The 24,074-nt window shown below is 38.2% G+C and overlaps 1 protein-coding gene across 1 annotated transcript in view; it reads left to right on the top strand.

Moving 5' to 3' along the window:
• The first annotated feature begins 656 nt into the window (after positions 1 to 656).
• Positions 657 to 24,074, top strand: part of gfra2b (GDNF family receptor alpha 2b) — a 59,316-nt gene continuing 35,898 nt past the window's right edge. Inside the window, exons 1-3 of the mRNA XM_057320261.1 lie at positions 657 to 1,568; positions 2,537 to 2,851; positions 22,661 to 22,738. Coding sequence (XP_057176244.1) covers positions 1,517 to 1,568; positions 2,537 to 2,851; positions 22,661 to 22,738 — 445 coding nt within the window. The 5' untranslated portion in view covers positions 657 to 1,516. The remainder of the gene's footprint in view (positions 1,569 to 2,536; positions 2,852 to 22,660; positions 22,739 to 24,074) is intronic.

Here is a 24,074-nt window from a genome sequence, read left to right as displayed (position 1 = left end):
CTCAATTATTAGCAGAAACAAGCATTTTCTGAATGGCTTGTTATGCAATAAATTACATCTTTGCTCGGAGTAATATGTTTAATTGAGCTTGTGGATATAATGCATCGACTTGATCTTTATGATGATTTTTATTTTTATGACAGGCAATGGGCACTTACAGATATTGTAGGCATATACAATCAGTATGTGGTTAATAAGCTGAAATGTTGTAAAGAAACAACATTTGCTTTTTCACTTTATATAAAGATATTTAGACAGACTTAAACAAAGAGTTGTCTATTAGTCAAAACACTGTAAATAGCAGTTATGTGATGGATGGATGGATTGATATGCACTGCATGTTACTGTAGTATAGACCTTTTGAATTGACAAATAATAATTCCTTATAAAATAAGGAATATAATAATTCCTTTAGTGAAAGTTGTGTACTTCGTAGAAAACCCATTACTGTATATGATGTCTCAGGAAATAATTGTGCAATAGTGGCAACCTAATACTGTCCATTACAGATGGCATTTTTCCTCCATTAATCTGTCGAACAGGAAACAATTTCCATTCCAAGTTAATTACATTACCCTGATGTTTTTTTAAAGACGAGGGAGGAGGGGAAAAATCCCAACAGGAGTGCCAACAAGTCAGATTCGCCCAGCCTACACAAGGTCGTCTCACAGACCCGACTGTCCTACGCTATACAGTACGTCGATGCCCTTGCGCGCTTCAGCCAGTGCGCAGCGGTCAGATGCGCGCGATGATATGTGTTAAACCGTGACGTGAGGAGCGACAGAGCCCCGAGGGTCGGACGTGTAACTTCAATTCCGTGGGAGAAAAGCATTTTCCTCCGCCAGAGAGTCCACGATAACTGGAACTGCCGTTTATCTCTTTATTTCTTCACTATCACAGACTGGGAGAAACTACGGCGCATCTGAAAGCACGAGCACAGGACGCGGGAGCTTTACTGAAGGGTTTTGATAAAAGTCAAGGTTGTCCGGTTCACAGTCGAGGAAATCCAACGAGGAAGATTTATACTGGAGATTATTGGAGAAATAATTAGCGCACATTTAACTTCTCTTCGAAGGGTTTTAAAATATGTGCCTGTACAATACATGGATAACAGGGAATAACATGAAAGAAACAAATACGGCTATCAAAGTTTTTTTCGTCCACAGTGACGCAACATCTCTGAATTAAAAGTTGCATCTATATGTTTTCAAAGTTTATCTAACGATCGTATATTAAAGCGTCACCCACGTCTGGAAACAGGGACTATAACAGGCTCCTCGTCCCAAATCGGAGAAATGCTTCAACGCTCTTGTGGAACGGATATGTTGGTCAGTTTGATCTAATAATCGTCCATTGGTATTTTATTTATTTCACAAAAGTTGTAAGTGGAGCTACTGAAGTGTTTGATTGTAAGGTGTGAACTACCTTTTCTTACGCATCGACTGACTGGAAATGCGGTGTGAAACCTTGGAATTGTGATCGAAAATTATCGGAATCTGGGATTGTAGTACCTCGCATGGGAACTATGATGATTTTACTGAATATTCTGAGTGTGCTCTTTTCATTGGGTGAGTAAAAAGTTTAAGCATATTATCATCTTGAGAGAGTTGCATCAAATAGCTTAAGTACCGGGAATGATCCCGTTCACAGAATAAACTCCGCTAGAAAACTCATGCTGCTTCAGTGCGGTCTTACATTGATAATACTACATACAGGATTACCAAGTAAAATGTGATACAGTATATTAAGGACGACATTTTTGTAATATTAGAGAAAATGTTGCTATCGCACGCGCCAGAAAGAGGAGCTGTCCGTGGTGCTGAAAACACAGGCGAAAACTGTTGGCAAAATAAACCGCGTTGCTCATTGTTACGTTTCTAGGATGCATTTCCTTAAGTCGTACAGTTTTCATTCAACTCGTTTTTCTCCGCAGGCACATGCGGATCTCATTATGAATGCATTATAAAACTGCGCGTCTCGAATGAGCGTGTTTGACACGTCTTCAAATGTCACTCAGACATGACACATCCAGTAATGCTGTGTCAGATGGTTGCAGTTCTCTGCCCCGCCGACAGGAGTCGCTCTCGTTTGAGATTATTGATGTCACATCTGGGCACAGTCACCATTTATCACTGTAAAATATTTGTAAACTTGAGGCTTCATTGAGACTCCATCCAGCGCAGGAGAAATAATTACAATAGATTATTTCCAAAATAAACAGATTTTACTGAAGCGTTTTTAGCTCTTACAATAAACTTGCAATCCTTTACTTTTTGTTAACTATAAACACAAATCAGCTATTTTGCAAGTGTATAAAAATGTTATAGATTTTGTGTTAGGTTGCTTGTACCTGTTGTAAGGCCCCCTTGTGGGCAATGCCCCCCCCCCTTGTGAATCATTGGTATATAGTATAAAATCTCACTTAATTCATCACTATAGGTACACATTCAGTAGGTTTCAGTAGGCATTCGTTAATTTATTACGTAAGATTCTTTACCACTGACTCTTAAACAGACTCTAACGCCCTTTCTCACAGACAAGGTGGTTCTTTCGACTGCCAGCCATTCTGCCTTGTCAGGGCTGGGAACACACAGCTGGAGAGCCCCCATGGACTGCCTGAGGGCCAGTGAGATGTGCAACCAGAACTCACAGTGCAGCTCTCGCTTCCGTATCATGCGCCAGTGCCTGGTGGGTCGTGACAGGACTACCATGCTGGCCAACAGGGAGTGTCAGGCCGCCCTTGAGGTGCTGCAGGACAGCCCGCTGTATGACTGCCGCTGCAAGAGGGGCATGAAGAGGGAGCTCCAATGTCTCCAAAGCTACTGGAGCATCCATATGGGACTCAATGAAGGTACGGCCGTCACATTCTTTGAGATCCAGAGATTAAGTGATAGTTCACCCAAAAATGAAAATTCTGTCATTGTTTACTCACCCTCTTGCCATTTCAAATCTGTATGACTTTTGTGATATTTTGAAGAATGTCGGTAACAGGACAATGGCGGTACCCATTCACTTCTATGATATGTACAACCAATGGAAGACAATGGGTCCCGTCATTCGGTTACCAGCATTCTTAAAAATATCTTCTTTTGTGTTCTGCAGAAAAAAGAAAGTCATACAGGTTTAAAATGACCAGAGGATGAGTAAATGATGACAGAATTTTTGGGTGAACTGTCCCTTTTAATGTGGCATGTTGTTGATGCACTTTGTCAATCCAAGCATTCAAGTTTCCTAAAAAAGGTTAATAGTACCCTAATGAAAAATAACCATGGTGTTACTACTGTAAAATTGTCCTGTTACCATGGTTCGTCTGATTGATTTGTATTTTTATTACTTTAGTTTTACCATAAATTTCATTAAAATTAAGTGACAATCATACACTTCTATTCAAGAATATAATGCATACTATAATAAGATTATATATTAGATTATATCATAGATTAGATATGTACAGTATAAAACCAATAAATCATAGAAAGTGAAGTAAAAGCATGGTTCATTTTCACAAGGGTTTGGTTTGTTTGAACAACATGACAAGACAAAGAAACACAGGCTCAACCAATGATGTAAGTTTAAGGAGGGACTTTTTGCTTGACCGGCCAATGGAAGACAAGGGGTGTAATGCGAATATCAGTTTCTCTAACAAGCATCACATAATTGATCAATCGCTTTTTACTTGGAACTGTAGTGTAGATTTAGGGTGGTCCGAAAAAAACTCTGGTTGCTTTGGTTAGTGTGTTGCGGTTACAATTAGCTTTGCTTGTGTGTTAACCATTACCTGCTTCCCTTTCCAGGCAGTCCATCACGTAAACGCTCCGACTTGTAAGATGGCTCTTGTTTGCCTTTGGGAGTTTTGGGGAATCATTATAGGATTTAAGCAGTGCAAATCGCTCTGAATTATAACCCATCTGCTTTGGCAGTTGCTGCGGGAGCCACAACAAATAGGGTCCTATTGATGCGAGTAATCAGAGAGCGCTTTTAAAGCAACTGCCCCTCTCAAGCCTGGCATTTCAATGAGGCATTGTGAACTGCTGGGCCTGCTTACTGCCTGCTGAGGTAAGGGGAAAAATAAAAAAAATGTCTAGCTTCTTTTCATCAGAAGCCGTGTACAGTATAAACAGATCAGATGCTGCGGAAAGTTAATTCCATGCAAATGTGCCACGTTTTAACCGATAATGATAAACAATGCGACCTGGGCGTTATCATAGATTGGCGTGACATGCGCTGCACATTCAAGGCATTAACAATTAGAGTTAACAACTACAAATAGTGCCCACACAAACAGCATTTCTCTATTGATGTCGCTACAGGACTTTAAAATGGTTGGACCCAGTTTCGTGTCCTACTTTGGACACTGGCAGCACCGCCCTTGTTAAAATGTTTTCTTGTGATTTCGCTCCTCATTCCCACCGCAGCTATTTTTTGTGCCGAGCTTCAGAAAAGTGCACGTTGCTCTCAAGTGATGGAAAGGGACCGTGCAGCAATGATTGCAACCTTGACGGAACTCGATCAAATCCACTGAAGGCACACAATCGGCCTGGTTCAACAAGCGCACCCAATAATCACCCAAACTAAGAGCAGCTCTATCACGGCTTTATCTTGCTGTCATTGTGTTTGAATGGGGCGGCATGGATTTTCTAGTTTGATAGGAATAAGTGAAACAAAACCGAACCGGGTCAAATCTTGTCACGCTGCGCTGGGGTGTCTACAGAAAGTTTAGAAAAAAGAAGGAAGGCAGGGTGCACTGTAGAAAAAATGGTCAAAAAACGTCTCCAAGCTGTCCCTGGGACAAAAAGGTCCTTATGTGTAGTACCATTTCGAGATATGTATACTTTTGGTACCAATATGTACCTTTGAGGTACCTTTATCAATAACTGTTGGGTGGTTTTAATTTTAGATTTTTAGATTTAGATTCAATTTATTGTCATTGCACATGTACAAGGCAACGAAATGTGACCTCTGCATTTAACCCATCCAGAGAGTAGTGAACACACGTACCCCCGGAGCAGTGGGCAGTTTTAATTTCATTTTATACAAATAATAATTTAATTTAATATTAATATAAAATAAATTGTTATATTATAACCAAACTAGTACTGTTGAGGTACTAATATACAGGGTACCGCCCCAGTGACAGCTTGGGTACATTTTTTATCCTTTTTCTGACAGTGTTTGAAAGAAAGGTATAGGACTGAGTGTAATAGCAGGGCAGAGGCATTTTGTTCTCTGATAAGAAAATAATTTAGAATAGAAAAATAAAAGAAGACAAATGTGACCCTGGACCACAAAACCAGTCATAAGTAACATGTATATTTGTAGCAATAGCCAACAATACATTGTATGGGTCAAAAGGATACATTTTTAGGATATTAAGCAAAGATCATGTTCCATGAAGATATTTAGGCCTATAACGTAAATATATAAAAACTTTATTTTTGTGAGTGGATGCAGGAAAAATTAACTTCGCTCGCTGCTGCCCGCTCTTTGGGAATTACCCACTCAAGTTTAGTATGTAAAGCTCAGAATTTCCACTTTCGGGTTCATCTACTCTCCACAACATTATTACAGCGGTAAGCCCATAGAGAGTGTTAAAACAAAATGTGTTTCTTCTCATCAATGCCCTGCTACAGTGCCTCTGATGGACAACTTTAAAGGTGATTTTCTCAATATTTAGATTTTTTTTGCACCCTCACATTTCAGATTTTCAAATAGTTATATCTTGGCCAAATATTTTCCTATATTAACAAACCAATACATCAATGGAATGCTTATTTATTCAACTTTCAGATGTACAATTTCAAAAAAATTGACCCTTATGACTGGTTTTGTGGTCCAGGGACACAAATATTAAGAAGTACGACATGTACAACATGAAATTCAGGTCATATGAGATATATCAGTATTGATTAGTCTATAAGGTAAATGCTGATCCATTGGCATGTAATATAGCCTGTGAAAATAAAACTAGAACACAAATTTACAACAAAAAAAGGACAGAGGTGACTTTGCCTCTTCATTTCAAAAGTCCAGCACAAGTGACTGGCAGGTAGAAAAAATGAGTGACCAATAAAGAAAAGCAAGTGGTCTGGGAAAGTCAGCCTGGAGACTGAAGACCGTTTGAGGGTTTGCCAATGCAGGCGGGATGCTGGAGCTCAACGCTCTGTTGGAGCAAAACCCATTCACCTCTTTTCGTTCCCTCTGGCAGTGTCAAAGCCCTCTCAACATGGCCAATATTCGGTCTGATCCATGACACAGACAGGGATGTTGTGGCATTGAGGGAAATCACTGACAGACGCTCGGCCAACAAGGATTCTAGGACGTCTGCTCCGGTTTTACAAACACAAGCCTGGTTGTGCTTTGCATTATTTACATGAAGTTCTTTGTCTCGTAGAATGATTTTTTGATATGTAGGGATTATAAAACAAACAGGCATGCCACAAAACTAACTAACACTAAATTCAGTGTTTTGGGTGTGCAAATTCTAGTCTTTTGATTAGAGGACCATGAAAAGCCACCTTAATACCCAACATTAATATTTTAAATTCATCTCACACTCTTAAAAATAAAGGTGCTTAAAAGGTTCTTCACAGCGATGCCATAGAAGAACCATTTCTGGTTGCACGAAGAACCATTCAGTCAAATGTTCTTTAAAGAAGCATCTCTTTCTTAACCTTTTATAATCTGAAGAACCTTCTTTCGCCACAAAGAACATTTTGTGAAACAGAAAGGTTGTTCGGATATTAAACGTTCTTATGGAACCATGTAGACAAAAAAGGTTCCTCTATAGCATCATAAAGCACCTTCATTTTTAAGAGTGCATAATTAATGTATTATTATGAGCAGGGGGAGGAGCGTATTATTAAAAAAAGGTGTACAATCATCTGTAGTGTGGTTTTGTTCTATTGTTACCGTTTAAATGAATTGATGATTGATGATTTTTGTTCACGCAGCCCACCCCTAATTTATAGTGTGCGGTTATGTAGCACAAAATGAGCATTTTTCTCACATTTTATAAATATTAAATGACCTGAGTTGCCCGCCAAACCATAATCTACACTTTTGACTTGTTACAAATGACAAATTCATTTGTCATTTTTGCTTAAATAAGTTTTAGCTGGGTCGTGTTTGTACTGTTATTGTCTATAAATTTAGAGGAATGCTAATGACTGCATTAAGAAGAAACGTTTAGGCAAGTATTTCAAAGTTTAATGACTGGTTTGTGCTAATGGAAAGATAATGGATGCTGTTATTATCAAATAATTGAGAGTAATTAAGCATATTTGTTCTTTTTTGGAGAGGCACTGCACATTTATGCTGCACTTCTTTGTATATTTATTTAGTGTACAAATCTAGTTATACGCCCAAGCATTAACTGCACTTATCGAACATTACACAAAGCAAGTATGAATAAAATGAACAATGTAAAATGCACAAATACCGTAACGCACTCTAAATGGCTTCATTTTACAGCACATTTTGGCTTGCATGTATTTAGCCTGTATCTCTGTTAGAGAACACGGAGGGCAATTATGTAATTACAGTGAGATCTGCAGCCTATGACCCCCGCCTGAGCCTATGCAAATGTTATTATAGCTGTCCATGTTAATTAGAAGATTATACCAGAGTTTGAACCAGGCAACTTTAAGATTTAAATAAAGCAACTCCGAATATCCCCCTGAGATAACAAAGCCTCTAGCTACTGTACTTATTTAACACAAAAGATAATTACATGTACTACATCAACCTATGCAAGCACATTATTGAACAGTTGAGGTTACAGCGTGAAAACGGAAAATATCTTGGAAGCAAAACCACAATTTTTTAAGATGGATTAATATAACGTGACGGTAAAGGTTAAAATCTGTATTTATCTACAGTTTTATATATATTTGACAAGACAGTGTGTAATTAGCTTGTTGTAGTAGTTTTGATGCACTTCTACTTTGAAAAGATGTCTTGTGATGTATAGTAAGCACATGCTTTACCTTTCAACACATATACTGTATATGCACAATAAATAACCAATGACTTTTTTAAATAAAATCAGTCACATGGACTTAATGTAATTTTAGATATAAAATGCTCCGTTATTACTTTCTTAACATCCATCCCCCTGATCTTACTATGCACAATCCATCTGTACACATTTGTCTTATATACACTCTTAATAATAAAGGTGATTCACAATGCCATAGAAGAACCTTTTTTTGTCTAAAAGAACCTTAAACACCTGAAAAACCTTTATAAATAATAATTACATTAATTAAAATTCTAACCCGGCATGAGAAAAAATGACAGCAGAGTGATACATTAAAGATAGCAAAGTCCGTTTACAGCTGTCGTACCATTCGGCGGCCATGTTTGCAATGCCTCTGTTGGCAAATCAGCAGATCTGGGCAGATCTGGGCAAGATCAGCAGATTCTAGCCATCTTTAAGAATCGGCTGAAAACACATCTCTTCCGTCAGCATCCGACTGATTAGTTCTGACTTTTCTCTTTTCTACTAAAAAAAAAACGTAGCTTTGCATACTGTGGTAGGCTATATGAGACCAGTTTTGCTGCGCTTATGCTTTTTGTTGTCCTTATGTTGTTCCAATTGCTTCCATTGTTTACCTCATTTGTAAGTCGCATTGGATAAAAGCGTCTACTAAATGACTAAATGTAAATGTGGGCAGTTATTTACGTCAAAGCAAGTCAACAGTCCCATCTCTTTGAATGGTGGAAGGGGGATTTTTCGAAAATCGCATAAATAACATATTTCCATTCAATAATTAAACCTGATATTGTGCGTGCCATAAATCTGGTTTGCTAAGCTTAAATTGCGTTAAAAATCACCCTTTTCGAGGTCGCTTCTGCAAAAGCGCAGGCACACAGGCTGGCGAGCGCCTCACTAAATCCGATTGCCTATTGGATCGTTACTGGAAGTCGGGGCTTTCTTCGCTAGAGCGGACATATTGAGCATTGCATTCCTCTGCATTCATTGTAACACCGTGTCTATACCGGACGCGACGCATATGGCGTTATTATAATGACAAATGTCGCGAGCGCATTATTACAAGGCGAGAGCGCATTCTTGTCATACGAGCGCGCGAATCTCTCCGCTCGCACGCCGATTTCCTTTGCTCGTGCACAAAACTGGACGCGCGCTTTCAACTATACGCTGCTCTCTTATGAATTGTCTCTCCTCTCGCTCAGTGAGCGTGTGCGCACTCAAAATGCGTTCCGTGCGTCCACGAATCCTTCGGTACTCTTGCTCTCGAGAGGTCCTCCTGCGTGTTCCAGGCATTATAGGCTGTCAAAAGTAGTCAACCAATCAGGGATAGGCTTCCACGGCGGGCCAATGAAAACGCGACCTCTTAACTACAGTAGGCCTAATTGTTAAAAATGCTTGATGAAGAGTTGTTTTTCGTGTTCTTTTCTACAAAAGTGTCATGTTAATGTGTAATTCTTGTAAAATAGTATATTGTAAATTGCTGAGTTTCATTCTTATAAAATCTTTTAATATATAAATCTTTTAATGAGTGGATTCTTGCGTGTGGGTAGGTGGGTGGATGGGGGGCACCAAGAGGTCTTAATACGCCTCTGGATCCACCACGTTCTCAGGTAACAATTTTAATATATTTGATGCAACATTATTCATCAAATGTATATTATAAATGAACGGTAAGGGAGCGTTTGGTATATTGCATAGAAGTTCAGTTGTGTGCCCTGAACTTCTGGAACACTGAATGCAGAACACTTACAGTGTGTGTCTGCAAACGCATTAAATGCATAACCAAATAAGTATAGAATATTATATGATATTTCCAAATGCTCCAGTGCTATTATTGTTTTGATATGTACCGTTACTTGTAGTAAATATTATTTTAGAATAAAGCTAACTTAAGACACCAATCTAAATTGTTCGGTAATCAATTTAGTACTATTTTGACAATATTATGTTTAGTGTAGGACATGCATGAGGACCACATGAACTTGAGGGTGTTGGCCTGTTTTGTCTGAATAACATGGTAGTTAAACTGACGTTTATATGTAGCCTACAAAGCATCCTAATGCCCCGTTCATTTCTAATACACATTTGACTAATAATGTTGCATCAAATATATTAATATTGTTACCTGAGAACGTGGTGGATCCATCTCGCTTCGTTGAAAACGTCGAGTCACTTTCAACCAATAAGATGCCATGTAAAAGGTCGCATTTTCATTGGCCCGCCGTGGAAGCCTATCCCTGATTGGTTGACTACTTTTGACAGCCTATAATGCCTGGAACACACAGGAGGACCTCTCGAGAGCAAGAGTACCAAAAGATTCGTGGACGCACGGAACGCATTTTGAGTGCGCACACGCTCACTGAGCGAGAGGAGAGACAATTCATAAGAGAGCAGCGTATAGTTGAAAGCGCGCGTCCAGTTTTGTGCACGAGCAAAGGAAATCGGCGTGCGAGCGGAGAGATTCGCGCGCTCGTATGACAAGAATGCGCTCTCGCCTTGTAATAATGCGCTCGCGACATTTGTCATTATAATAACGCCATAGACGCACGGCTTGTTCTAATGGGATTGTCGCGCCGCACCGCGCCACGTCCGGTGTGGACAATATTTAAAATTATAATGGGTTCTAATGCGTTCTATTGTCTCTTGTCACGTCGCATCGCGCCACATCCGGTGTAGACACGGTGTAATGGCGCCAGTGGCGCATCTTGTTAATATATGTTATCTTTGAACATTTACAGTAAGAACCGGTCAAGATGACGGGCAGTAAAGCCTGACCAATCAGAATCAAGTATTTTAGAGAGTTGTATAGCAATTGGAAATATGCCACTGCATTCCACTTCATTGCAAAATCATGAGAAATTCAATATTGACATATTTTCCTAATGCCCCGTTTAAGCACTCATTTGAGCAACATGCTCCATGAATGATCATCAACCTCATTTTACCACCATGAATCAATGAGTCAAAAACATTCACAGACAAGCATTCACTACTAATTACATTCCTACAGCTTATCTGAAGATTAGCATTAACCCAACAAAACATTTTGAGGGCAAAATTGATTGAAGGAAATTGGCAAAGTATGGTAGATAGCCCGAGATCGGTGGCTGTTTTAAACAGCATGTTTAATCAAACATCAGTGTGGTCCAGCTTCTCTCAAAGCTTTAATTAAACAAGCGTGTAGATATGAGAATGGTAAAAGGGCAGAATTCATTAGCTATTGTGCACCTGACAAATTGCGAAGCGAATCTGAGCCCTTCGCTGCCAAGTCATTTGGTATTTGTGGATTAATGAACATGCTTAGACTCCACAACCGAGATTTACTTTCGTCCGCCGGGGCGACGTAGCAGCCAATTGTTCTTTGTTTGCAAATTGCATCCTTTGATTCACGCCAGGCACAACATGGGGGAAATGCAAGTCCTACCTTCTCATGAAAATAAGATAATTGTCCCCAGACTCTTTGGAGTTATTTTCATAATAAATCATACCGTAACTATATTTTAACTTACCTCGAGGTTACCAGCTTACTTGAAAATTCAACCCCGTGCAAAATGTTATCTGCATTTAGGTCAATTGTTAAAACTCTCATTGTTTAAAAAAACAATGACATCATTTAGCTTTTTGACTAAATGATGTCACTGATTATTCAGTAAGTGAATAAATTAAGCATACAGCTTGTTTTCTCAAGTAATCCGAAATAACAAGATGTCCACAAGGAAACGGGAATGTTGTTGATTTCCTGAGAAGAAAGCAATTTCAAAAGCAACCCCAAAGTCCCGGTTGTGCACAGCGTTCTTGTTGCTTTGATTACTGCTGACTGGTTCGGTTCATATCTGGGGGTGGCAGGAGAAAAGAAGTGCTCAGCCGGACTAAACCGGTTCTAATGAGAATAACAATAATTCATAAAACGCATAGCCAAGACGCTCAAGACCAGAGGTGTGAGACAGACAGACCTCTCTCACTGTCTACACCCACCTGATAATGCAACTGTGGTCAGTCCATAAACACCTAGTCAACCTAAATAACTTTCTATTTCGCATAAAATCTAACTGCGGTGCATATACAGGCAATGATTATTCATTGTACGCTTTGAAAAGCTTTGAGTGTTTTATTCAATCAGGCTCTGGTACTTCTCAGTAATGGCTCAGACTAATGGACTCTTTTTAGAAAATCATAGAGTATAGCGGGCAAACATTTTCCTAAAGGCGGTTACAGCTTTTGCTTCCCCTTAAGTGGTCATATAATGGAGTTATGTGACTTATAATAAGTTACGTGTTTTTGCCAATGTATATATAGAAAGTGAGCACATCACCATCTGTAGTTTATTTAGGAACAGTGCAGGTATTAGGCATCAGGGTCCACATTCACAAAATGTTTGATCTTAACAGCAGTAAAAGGTTTTAGTCAAGAGTTACCTTTTAAAGCCTATTTACAAAGCTGCTGAGAGCAATTTTCACTAAGGAATATAAAAAATCTTAAGCTATGAGAAAGGGCGGGGTTGACCTATTTGCTATGGATGATGTCAGCAAGCTTACTAACTGAGCCCACAGTGATTGGCTGATAGGGGATGGGGTCTCTGTCAGTCATTGAATCATAGAAATATTGCAGTGTGAGGTATCATATGTTGCCAAATAACGATTTTAAAAGATGTCACTTTATTTTAAACAAGTACATGTTCAGCTTAGGGCTGTCACAATATTATTGTTTTTATTCTTGCGGTTATCATGGCCATAATAATTAATGCTAGCAATATATCACATTTTGATTTTAAATGTTTTTTTAAGCTATTAGTCAAAGATTTTATGCTATTAGTCCTAAGATTTCACACATGTAAGCTGATCTTCGAGCAAAAATGTAGGAGTCCTAAAATTGACACGTCCATTATTTCAAGAGTTTCTCCTAAAATGCCAAAGTAGGTTCCACTTTGAGCCTTAAGATGTTTTGTGAAAATGGTCCCTGATGGGCTGCTGTAACGTCAATATTTTTGGAGTTCCTGAATATAAATATTATTTCTAGACATCTTTGCAGTTCAAATATACTACGAGCGGAGGACTAATACAGAAGAGAAATTGGCTGACGAGTGGAAATGCCGTTACATCTCCGCCTCTTCTGAGAAGACAGAAGCAGTTGATACCCTGAGATGGGGGCAGTCTTTATCTGAAAGCTGGGTTCCCTTGGAGAATCTGAAATATGCTATTGAAGATGTTTCCCCAACAAAGGCCCCTGCTTGCAAGAGAAAAGCACATAGTGCATTTTATGAAGGAGAGGTTAATTAGAAATTATGCCAAGTTTATTGTGCGAGGTAATTAAAATTTGGGACACAAAGACAGTGTGAGACGAAATGGCACAATTGATCAGGTTGGCTCGGTTGCTTTTTCACTCTCATCTGACGGCATGTAGTCACCCAAGCTGAACTTAATATTCAGCTCGGTTACCATGAAAACTCAAATCTCTTGTTGGTTTCTTTTTTTGCAATGTAGATAACACAGGTATAGAATATGGGAACACATTTTTGTTTGTTTTCTCCGTGAGATCAGGGTTGAGCTGGTTGGCATGGCCCTGTTACTCCCTGCTTCCAGATGCAGTAATTACACCATCTGGGCCCGTTCTCACAAAACATTTTATCTTACCACTAAGAGCTCTCCTAAACAGCAGTAAAAGGTTTTAGTTGAGAGTTTCCTCTTAAAACCTATTCACAACGCTGCTGAGAGCAACTTTTACTCAGAAAGAAATCTTGAGCTAAGAGAAAAGACGGGGTTGACCTCATTGCTATGGATGATGTCAGCAAGCTTGCTGACTATGCCCACAGTGATTGGCTGATAGAGGATGGGTCTCTGTCAGTCATTTAATCATAGAAATTATTATAGAATGAGGTATCATGCTGACATACTTAAATTAAGATCTTAAAATAAACATAGTTATGTTCAAAATAAAATATTTAAAAATATAATTGTTGCCATAATCAAATTCAAATTATAATGATAAAATATATGCTAAACGACTAATTAAACAAGTGAAGAGTTCATTTGCAAAAACAAATAACTCAAGTTTTTTTATTTTCAAATATCACATTTTTTATTGTACATTCCAAATAATATAAATCAAACTGCAGTTGGAGTTTTATTAAGTAATATCAAAAAGTCAGCTAACAAACACAATAAAACGCAAGAAACACATGATAACACAATTAAAACATGATTTTTTAAATATTGAAAAAAAATTGTTATCTGTTTTCGCAAATAAACTACTGTTCATATAAAGTATATGTTCAGCTAATTGTCTGCATTTTGCCTGTCTGCATCTTATAAACAGTTAGCAGATGTTAGTAGTCTTTATGGTTAAGCTCATTGTCATGAAATCTTTCTAAAATGTTTACGTTTCAAGGCAGACCGCCGGTGTAACTGCCATTTTAAAATTGTTGTGAGTTGGTCATAGCGATTTAGGAGTCCTCTTCACTACTCCTGCCGTTTCACAGCGTCGCACTTTTCTGACACAAAATGGTGTTGTTACGTATCCTCGCGCTTTTTTAAGTGGGTATACGGAAATCCTTGATCTTTTTTAGGGGGTATACGGCGTATACCTGCGTATCACGTAGACTACACCACTGCTACACTCCTCATCAGAGTCACAAACTGAGAACAAATCCTGACGCTGTAGGTCGTTTTTATGACTTTACCTTCCAGCATTACGTGAAACTGAAATCTTTCCAGCATTCTGATTCCGAGTCTAATTTTGGCACCTTGGCAGCATTATGCATCTGTTGAACTCTAGACAGCATTTTTAACAGCGCAAAGGACGAACCGAGCAAGGGCAATGACGATGCACGTTAGCCTCCTCTGCGACAGAGAGATGCAATTGTTAAATCTGCTTACTTGAGTAACTCCCAGCCAATAGCTGCTGTATTTGCATTCATCATGTCAGCATCTGTGCGTTCTAATGCCCTGCTAAAAGCTCTCAGCAGGATCAAGTTTTTAAGATAACGCACACCTAATTTATGCTAAATACGTGCCTGGTACACTTCATGAATACTGAGACAAACGCCTCTATCTGTAGATTTACGTGTCAATTTATGTTATACCGGCTCCCGCTGGAACAATCATTTCCTAAAGCAGGCCCTGCGAGCCTGGCATGGCAGAGATTAAGGCTGTGTGTGCAGGATTAACACGTTGAGGAAAAGCACATAAAGGTGGCCACACAGCAGCAAAGCTGGAAGGCAGATAGCGGAGGGCTACAGTGACATAGCAGATAAATTCTTGATCCAGGATGATCCCTTAAAAGAATGCCCAGCCAGGTGCATTTGGGTGCGTACAAAGCCGCCTCTGATACCACAGGGGCTCTGAAACCAGCGGGCTGGGAATAGGAGGCACAGCCTGGGGTTGATGATGTTGAGAAGTTCATCACAGGACGATGGGGTGCACCTGGCATCACAAGCGGGTCATTACTTAAAGCTGGACAAAGTGAAAGTGTGACTAATATGACCTTACACAGTAAAATCGCCAGTGTTAAAAAAGGTCAAATTAACACTCACGGTGTATATATAATCCATGTGTCTCCAAGTGTGAGAATTTGATTTGGTGAGAAAATACATTGATAAGGTTCATAAGACATTAAAATAGCGATAAATATCAATTTATAAGTGTATATTGATGCAGCTTTAAGGGTCTGGTCGGTGGATGGCTGCATATTTTGCACGTCCAATCAGCTTTCTCATTAGTTCGTGTGAGATGTCTTCACATTAAGTGTGCTCTTCAGCGGCGTCTGAAGTTAAGAGCGTGAGTGTTTATTTCAGTTTATGGTTATAATATACACTGTCATGTAACTCATATGTAGTCTGTGTTCATGTTGCAAAAAGTTACTTAATTACACTGTCGTATTGTATTAGAGGGGAGAGGTGAAGCACGTTTAGACCGGATTCAGTAAGGCGCAAGCGCACCGCACGTCATGTGACAAGAACCAACCAGCCAATATAGACAAGCTCAATGAAGATGGAGACACAGATGCATAACTAAATCTAGTAGCAGAGTTATTGCAAGGTATTTTCAGTGCATATAATCCATATATCCTTTGTTTATACCTCCTCGTCTCAACGGCTATCGTGGCCCATGGTTGCTTAGCAACGGCAGACGCTCTGCGTGCGCAACTGCTGGAGCGCTTGCGCGTCTCGTGTTTTGCGCGCGGTTTTAGACGCGAAATGTGAATCGAGCATAACTCGCACGTGAGCTGCGGTCCACGTGAGCACTCGGGTTTGAGAGACGGCCGCAATTCACTGCCGTTGTTTATTTGGGGTGGTTAAAAAGAGCTATTGTAAGTGAGCCACTGAACAGGCAGACTTGGGTTTTGTTGTTGTTTTGTTTTATTTTTATTTTCCTTAATACTTTGTGTACCAATTGACTGATTCTGATCTAAATTTCTCATGTCCATAATTGGGCATTGTTTCTCCTGAACCTGACTAAATTCATCTTTAATGCTGCATCCTTTTCGGGTGTAGTCGGTAATAAAAGAGCCACAGTTAATTTGTAGTCAGTGTTTTGTCTTTATTAACAAAGTAATTATAAACACGGCCACATATATTAACAAGATGCGCCACTGCCATTTCAATGAATGTAGAGGATAATATGGAGGACTAAACCTGCAAAAATTATAAATAAATAAATGTATAAATAAATAAATATATAAACGAATAAATGTAATAATATGAAAATAAATACAGGAATGAATGGTTTGATAAAACAAAATAATTCGTTTTAGCTATTATTGATCTTAGCTTTAACTTTTCTTTTCATTTTTTAAATTGATTTATTATTTTTTGTGTCCATTTTTAATTATTTTTAATTATTATTATTTTTTATTTTTAGATTATTTTATTTATCATTTCCTTTTATTTTTACATTTATTTATTTATACGTTTATTTATTTTTATATTTATTTATTATCGCATGTATTTATTTCCACTTTTATTTATTTATTCTTGTATTTATTCTTACTTTTCTGTGTCTTGTATGATAATTAGATGGGTTGGTCTTGCCTACTATTGGTTCAGCGTAGATTGAAGCGTTTGATCGATTACTCTTGACTTGTTTTGGACTAACGTCACGTCACTCACTGATCGTTTGCTTCGTGTATAACGTTAAGTAACTATGGCGGGCGCACAATTAGCTAGAGAGTTACAGCATTTAGCCAATGAAGTCGATAACCATGCATCAAATGACTGTGTGTCATTCAGATTAGATGCACTTATTGATGATTTATTACAGATTGACGGCGAGATAAATGACAAAGTTCTCCCTCGGTTGTTAGCCTCTTTGCAGCACATTCAAAGTCTGTGCGAGTCAGAGGGTGCTATGCTATGGTGGCGTTACAGTTCAACTGGTGAAAATCATAAAGCACAAAATGTAATAAGGTTTAACTACACAGATGAGCTTGTAAACCGAAGTCGCAAGCTAACGCTTTGTCAAAGTGATAGTTATAAGCAGCCTTTCGGTTAGAAAAAGCGTAAAGATTTAATGTAACATGATGTAACATAATGTAAATGAATTGAGACATAGTGAACTTAAGTCACAAGTTAACACGGTAGTAATGAGCATCGTTCTTTCACTACAGGGGCCATCAAATGGAAACCATTCCTTCTAAAAAGACGTGGTTACTAAACGGTACTCGTAAACTACATTCCATAAGAGATAAATAACACAGAGGTCACAAGTTAAAACGGGCATATTCCCTTGATTCATCCAGCTGCATATTGTTGTGTGACATCTTGATATTATTGCAAAGATCCGCAGCAGCTAGCATTGCGAAATAGCTTAGTGTGATTGTTACCGTAGTGACACGCTGCCTCGCTTTATTGTATGGGTACGAATCCCGTGTCAAATCGCTTTATTTATTTTTTCACCTCGCTTCAGCCGTTACGGGCGATCATACCAATAATTTGCAATCTTAACAAGAATGTCAAAATCATGTAACAAGAAAGTCTGTGTTTATTAGACATCTTAATATCAAGTCGTCTTGTGCTTTCAGAATCGACGAATCTGCTGAGGTCGTTCATGCACCTCTTTGGCAGAGGACCTGTAACCGGAACTTGGTCACCACCTTAGCACCCCCTGACTCGCACAGATTTTGAAGAACTTTGTCATTTATCTCTCCGTCAATCTGTAATAAATCCTCAATAAATGCATCTAATCTGAATGACACATAGTCATTTGATGCATGGTTATCGACTTCATTGGCTAAATGCTGTAACTCTCTAGCTAATTGTGCGCACGCCATAAACGTTATACACGAAGCAAACGATCAGTGAGTGACGTGACGTTAGTCCAAAACAAGTCAAGAGTAATCGATCAAACGCTTCAATCTACGCTGAACCAATAGTAGGCAAGACCAACCCATCTAATTATCATACAAGACACAGAAAAGTAAGAATAAATACAAGAATAAATAAATAAAAGTGGAAATAAATACATGCGATAATAAATAAATATAAAAATAAATAAACGTATAAATAAATAAATGTAAAAATAAAAGGAAATGATAAATAAAATAATCTAAAAATAAAAAATAATAATAATTAAAAATAATTAAAAATGGACACAAAAAATAATAAATCAATTTAAAAAATGAAAAGAAAAGTTAAAGCTAAGATCAATAATAGCTAAAACGAATTATTTTGTTTTATCAAACCATTCATTCCTGTATTTATTTTCTTATTATTACATTTATTCGTTTATATATTTATTTATTTATACATTCATTTATTTATAATTTTTGCAGGTTTAGTCCTCCATAGGATAAACGCTCAATCTGGCCGCTCTAGCGAAGAAAGCCCCGCCTTCTAGTTGAACGATCCAACTGTCAATCGATAAAGACTGACGATCCTCTAGGGTGGGTCTTATGTGAGTCGCTTGCCAGCCTGTGCGCATGCGCAGTAACTGAAGCAACCTCGAAAAAGGTGATCAATTTAAGCGTAGGAAACCAAATTTATGGTACAGTTCATATCAGTTGATGTCAGTTCAGTATCAGTTTAATCGCTGATTGGAAATATGCTATTTAATTGTGATTTTTGCCAGTGATTTTAGATATATCTGCCTTCCACCATTCAAGTACATAGGACTGTGGCTATGACGTAAATAACTGCCCCAAGGCGTTGCAAACATGGCTGCCGAGTGGCACGACTTCCGTAAACTGACTTTGATCATGTGCATAAAAACGCAAGACACAAAGATTCTAACTGCAAATTTAAACTGTATAATTTTAAACATTTATCACACTACACTTAAAGAGATAGTTCACCCAAAAACGAAAATTCTGTCATCATTTATTCACCTTCTTGTCAAGTCACCTGTATGACTTTCTTCCACAAAAGAAGATATTTCGAAGAATGCTGGTTACCGAACAACGGCGGTACTTATTCACTTGCATTGGTTTTGTGTCTATACAATGGAGGGGAATTGGTACCGCCAGTGTACGGTTATCAACATTCTTCAAAATATCTTTTTTGTGTGTTTCTTTAAGCTTTTTGCCAGAAACTGCGGAGTTGACAAAAGATTGCTAAGAGATTTTTCTTTAATATAAATAAATGTGTGTGCTCATGAGCACAAAAATGTTTATGTTAAAAAATAAAAAACATCCCAAACCAAAACCTCTCAAGACAAATCAGTCCACGTGGTGACTATATTGAGAACATTTTTCTACGTGGGATAATAAGCATTCAACTATAACACTATCTACACCAGTGGTCACCAACCCTGCTCCTGGAGATCGACCGTCCTGAAGATTTCAGCTCTAACCCCAATCAAACACACCTGAACTATCTAATCAAGGTGTTCAGGTTTGCTTGATAATTACAGACAGGTGTGCTGAAGCAGGGTTGGAGCTGCAGTCTGCAGGACGGTCGATCTCCAGGAACAGGGTTGGTGACCGCTGATCTACACTATATGGACAAAAATATTGGGACGCCCCCTTCTAATAAACATGTTTATCTATTTCAGTAATTCCAATCTAAACAAATATTAATGCTAAACCATACAATACATCAAAGAACTTTGTTTCCATCTTTGTTGCTACAGTTTTGGAAGGGCCTTTTTTGTTCTGAAATGACAGTCAGTGATGGGTTTGTGTGATGACTGAGTGTTTGGCTCAAAGGTATTCAGCTGGGTTCAGGGGTCTCATTTATAAACGTTGCGTACGCACAAAAATGGGGCTGGAACCGTGCGTACGCCACTTTCCATGCAAAGGTTATGATCTATTAAAAACAAACTTGACGGGAGAATGTGCGCACCTGTAAGCAAACTCTGACCCATGCGTACGCACATTCTGGAGACAAATGGAGTTGGCGACACAAATGGTGAGTTATTGACTCAAGTTAGATTGCAGAAAGTAGCCTAAATGTGAGAAGAACGATTATAAGTAATGCCAGCCTCACACACATTTAATTTCACTCCATATCATACGTTAGATCCACATTGACTTGGTGATTAAATCTGCAGTGTTATTTGTGCTTGTATTGAGTTGTTTCATGCACCCTCTTGTAAAATCCAACTCTTAAATCTTAAATCCAAATTCAATCTAAATATTTAATCATCGCCGTCTAGCGCATGTGGAGGAGATGGCCCGACTGCATGGAATACAGGACAGCATCAAATACCGTTAGAACACAGCGTAAATAAATAACTAAATAGGCTACATTTTCCTTAAATACTGGGCATGTATCATCAAATGTCAAAGTCTGGGAATACAGCCATTAAGCTCTCACAATCGTTTCTCTATATACTGTATGTCCTCCTTATCAGTCCCAACTATAATGGTGTTCACAACAAAACCGGAATGATAAAACATTTGTCTTTTACATTTAGTCTATGTCTTCAAATGTTATCTCAGGTGAAGGATACCACTCATTAATTTTGATGTGATTTTGGCAAGGTGTTCATGATCAATGATCAGTCTAATTGCTGTAAACATATAAATATTGCAGGGAACTTCTTTGGGTTTATTATTATTATAATTAATAATATTAATAATTATTAATAATTATAACAATTATTAATTTGTAAAGCGCAGTGAATCACATGTGTGGACATTTGTGATTTCTTTGTGGAGATGAAGGATGGAATCGGGGGTTTTCGGCAGTTTTATATCAACTTTGGTTATTTTCCTATGGCGTCTGATAGCGGTTGGACCCGGAAATGGTATGACCTTCCATATGGTGGTGTGTGACCTGAGGCTTAACAAGCGGATGTCAGGCTTATTAATATAAAGATCAGCATTCACGAGGTGCTTTGCATTGACTATTTATGGTTAAAAATGGGCGTGTACAGGGCGGGAAATGAGGATGATTCACGTACGCACACTTGCAGGTGATCTGTGATTTATAAAGCGAATATTGCTTACAGGTGTACGTACGCACGATTTTATAAGTCTGAATATTTTTTTGCCGTATGCTATTTTTGGCTGTCAGACGCACGTAGACTTTTAGTAAATGGTCCTACGCATAATTTTATCAATGAGACCCCAGGTCTTGGACAAGTCAAGTTCTTCCACAATAGACCAAATCAATAATTTATTTTTAATTCTTGCTTTACGTCATGTTGGAATAGAAAAGGGCCCTGATCAAAGTGTTGTTTTAAAGCACATAGTTCTTTAGAATATCATTATATGCTGTACCACTAAGATTTACGCATACAGAAATGACTACAGTAGTCAAACCCCTTCATAAGAAGTGGGCGTCCCCAATCCTTTTGTCCATATAACGTACTTCAACTAAAGTAGATAAGACTAACTGTGTAGGTTACATTTCATTTCAATGACATGTTTGTACTAATCAGCAATAAATAATGGTAAGAATAAAATTATAAATGTAGTTTATATAGCTCAAATCATGCTAAAAATGGACTGTGCTGGTAAGCCAACAAGCCACTCATAGAAATTCTGGTTATCAACCAGCTATGTTCAGTAGCTGACCATAAAAATCTTGCTGGTTAAGCTAGTTAAGAAGCCTAGAAAGAACACCAACAATCCGGCAGCATCTTATACACACGTGGCAAGTCTTTTTAGGAGGCCTGACCTCCAAGATCGAGACCTGATGTGAGTCAGATTGAAACTCAGCATGGCTTTATGTTTCGCTTGTGTGCTCTTCCAACAGAAACTTATTTTCTGTGAATGATAAATTAAAAAAATGAGCTGGACCATGAAAGAAAGCAGTCCCCTTGGTAACCCAGAAAGTCTTCATCTGATAGGATCACATCGGCTGGTGGAAGGTCTAAAGTCATAGCTTTTATTGTTATAGCTCAATAGGGACACAGCACAGCCAAAGGAACACAGCACCGGGGAGCTAATTTGTGATTGTTTGCCAGTCCAAATCTACTGTAGGCAAAAGACTGCTGAGCTGTATATCTGGAAACAGTGAAGAATTTGTGAATCTGGACATTTGAAGATATCATTTTAAAGAACCAAGTGTTTATATCTAGAGGACTCACACAACATTTATTAGGTGTAGATGCATTCATAAAATATCAAATAATGTCCTAACCAAGCACGGCAGCAGGATTCCAGATCCAAGTAATTGTCTTTAGCTCTTATATCACATGCACAGATTTCTGGCTACAATGCAATAAACTTGTGTAAACACCCAATGTCCAATGTCACCCAAATCTAATATTTATATTTGTTCTTTTTAAGGAGAAGAATTATACGAGACCTCTCCATATGAACCAATGCATCTCTCTGATGAGTTCCGACTTGCCTCCATTATTTCGGGTAAGTAAAGAAAATGTTATATTATGACCTTCCAGTGCTGGCCAGTGGTTATAGAAATCATGTTCTTTGTACTTTAAAGGTTAGTGCTGTGTTCATAAACCTTCACATACTCTATGACAGTTTAATATCTATAGACCGTATAGGACTTTGTATAGAACATACAGTATGAAATGTTGGACACCTCGAACCGTACCAAGAAACAATTACATGGATAGGAGCTATTCACTGTCTATATATCCTGACTAATCCATTTTTTGTTGGTGAGCAAAAGTTGGGATTGTAAGAGCCATTCAGTTATTCATTAAATTGCCATTATGTTCGGGCCTTTTAAACTGAATATATTTTCATGCATCTTTGTAAAGGCAACTGAAAGAGAAACTGGGAAAATGCCAAATAAATGTCTGAATAGAGTACATGTAACTGAAAAAAATATTCCAGCTGTAACAAAACCTTTCTCAATGTAATATTTTGCGTACTTGTTATGCAAACTTACAGTCTCCACATCTAAGGACACATTAAGGAATTAAAAAGAAATTACAAGTGAATCTCATTTGATATTTCAAATTATGTAGCTATTTACACTTTACATATTTATACAGGGATTACCTGAAACAAATGTTCCTCATGATCTTTAATCTCAAGGTGTATACTTTAATGTTTTAAATTACTTTTGTGGCCAAAAAAATTGTGTCAACACATTTGTTTTCATAAGAATTTTTTTTTTTTTTAAATGGATTACTTGGACCAAATAATAAATAAAAAGCAGCCAATAAGAGTCCAGCAGGACATTCCTTCAATTCTGTTTGTAAAGTTTACCAGGTTAAGACTTTGATTGTTACGATATTGCTGGTTCCAAGCAAAAGGTGACTACTTTGAAGATGCTAAAAAATAACATACTGTAGATTCATTTATTTTGGATGCTTTTAGACACAACCTAATAGGGCTGCGCGATTAATCGCACTTCCCATTAAAATCATGATTAAATCGATGTGGATATCGCGATTGTGAAGGCTCTGATTATGTTTTATGCGCAGCTTGTTCGTGAAGCACAACTCTGTGATCAGCGGGAAATGCTGCTCTAACTAAAAGTGTTGCGAGTTAGGGCGTTTATAACGTGCATTATAACGTGCAAAAAGCAACACCTGTCACACATCATCATTATAAATATACTTTATTATCATGAAAATACCTGAGGAGGCTTGAAAAACAGTGATAGAAAGATGGCAGATGCAGATAGGAAGACGGCATTTCCTGGTTATACGTGTGGTACTTCTTCTGTGGAGCACTGGAGTTTCTGCGCGAGAGCGCCCTCTGGCTTCCTATTTTTTTCGATTAA

Source organism: Triplophysa rosa, linkage group LG22 (assembly GCF_024868665.1).
Source record: "Triplophysa rosa linkage group LG22, Trosa_1v2, whole genome shotgun sequence".
Taxonomy (NCBI): domain Eukaryota; kingdom Metazoa; phylum Chordata; class Actinopteri; order Cypriniformes; family Nemacheilidae; genus Triplophysa; species Triplophysa rosa.
Note: the sequence above shows the minus strand (reverse complement) of the source record. Positions and strands in the feature narration are given on the sequence as shown.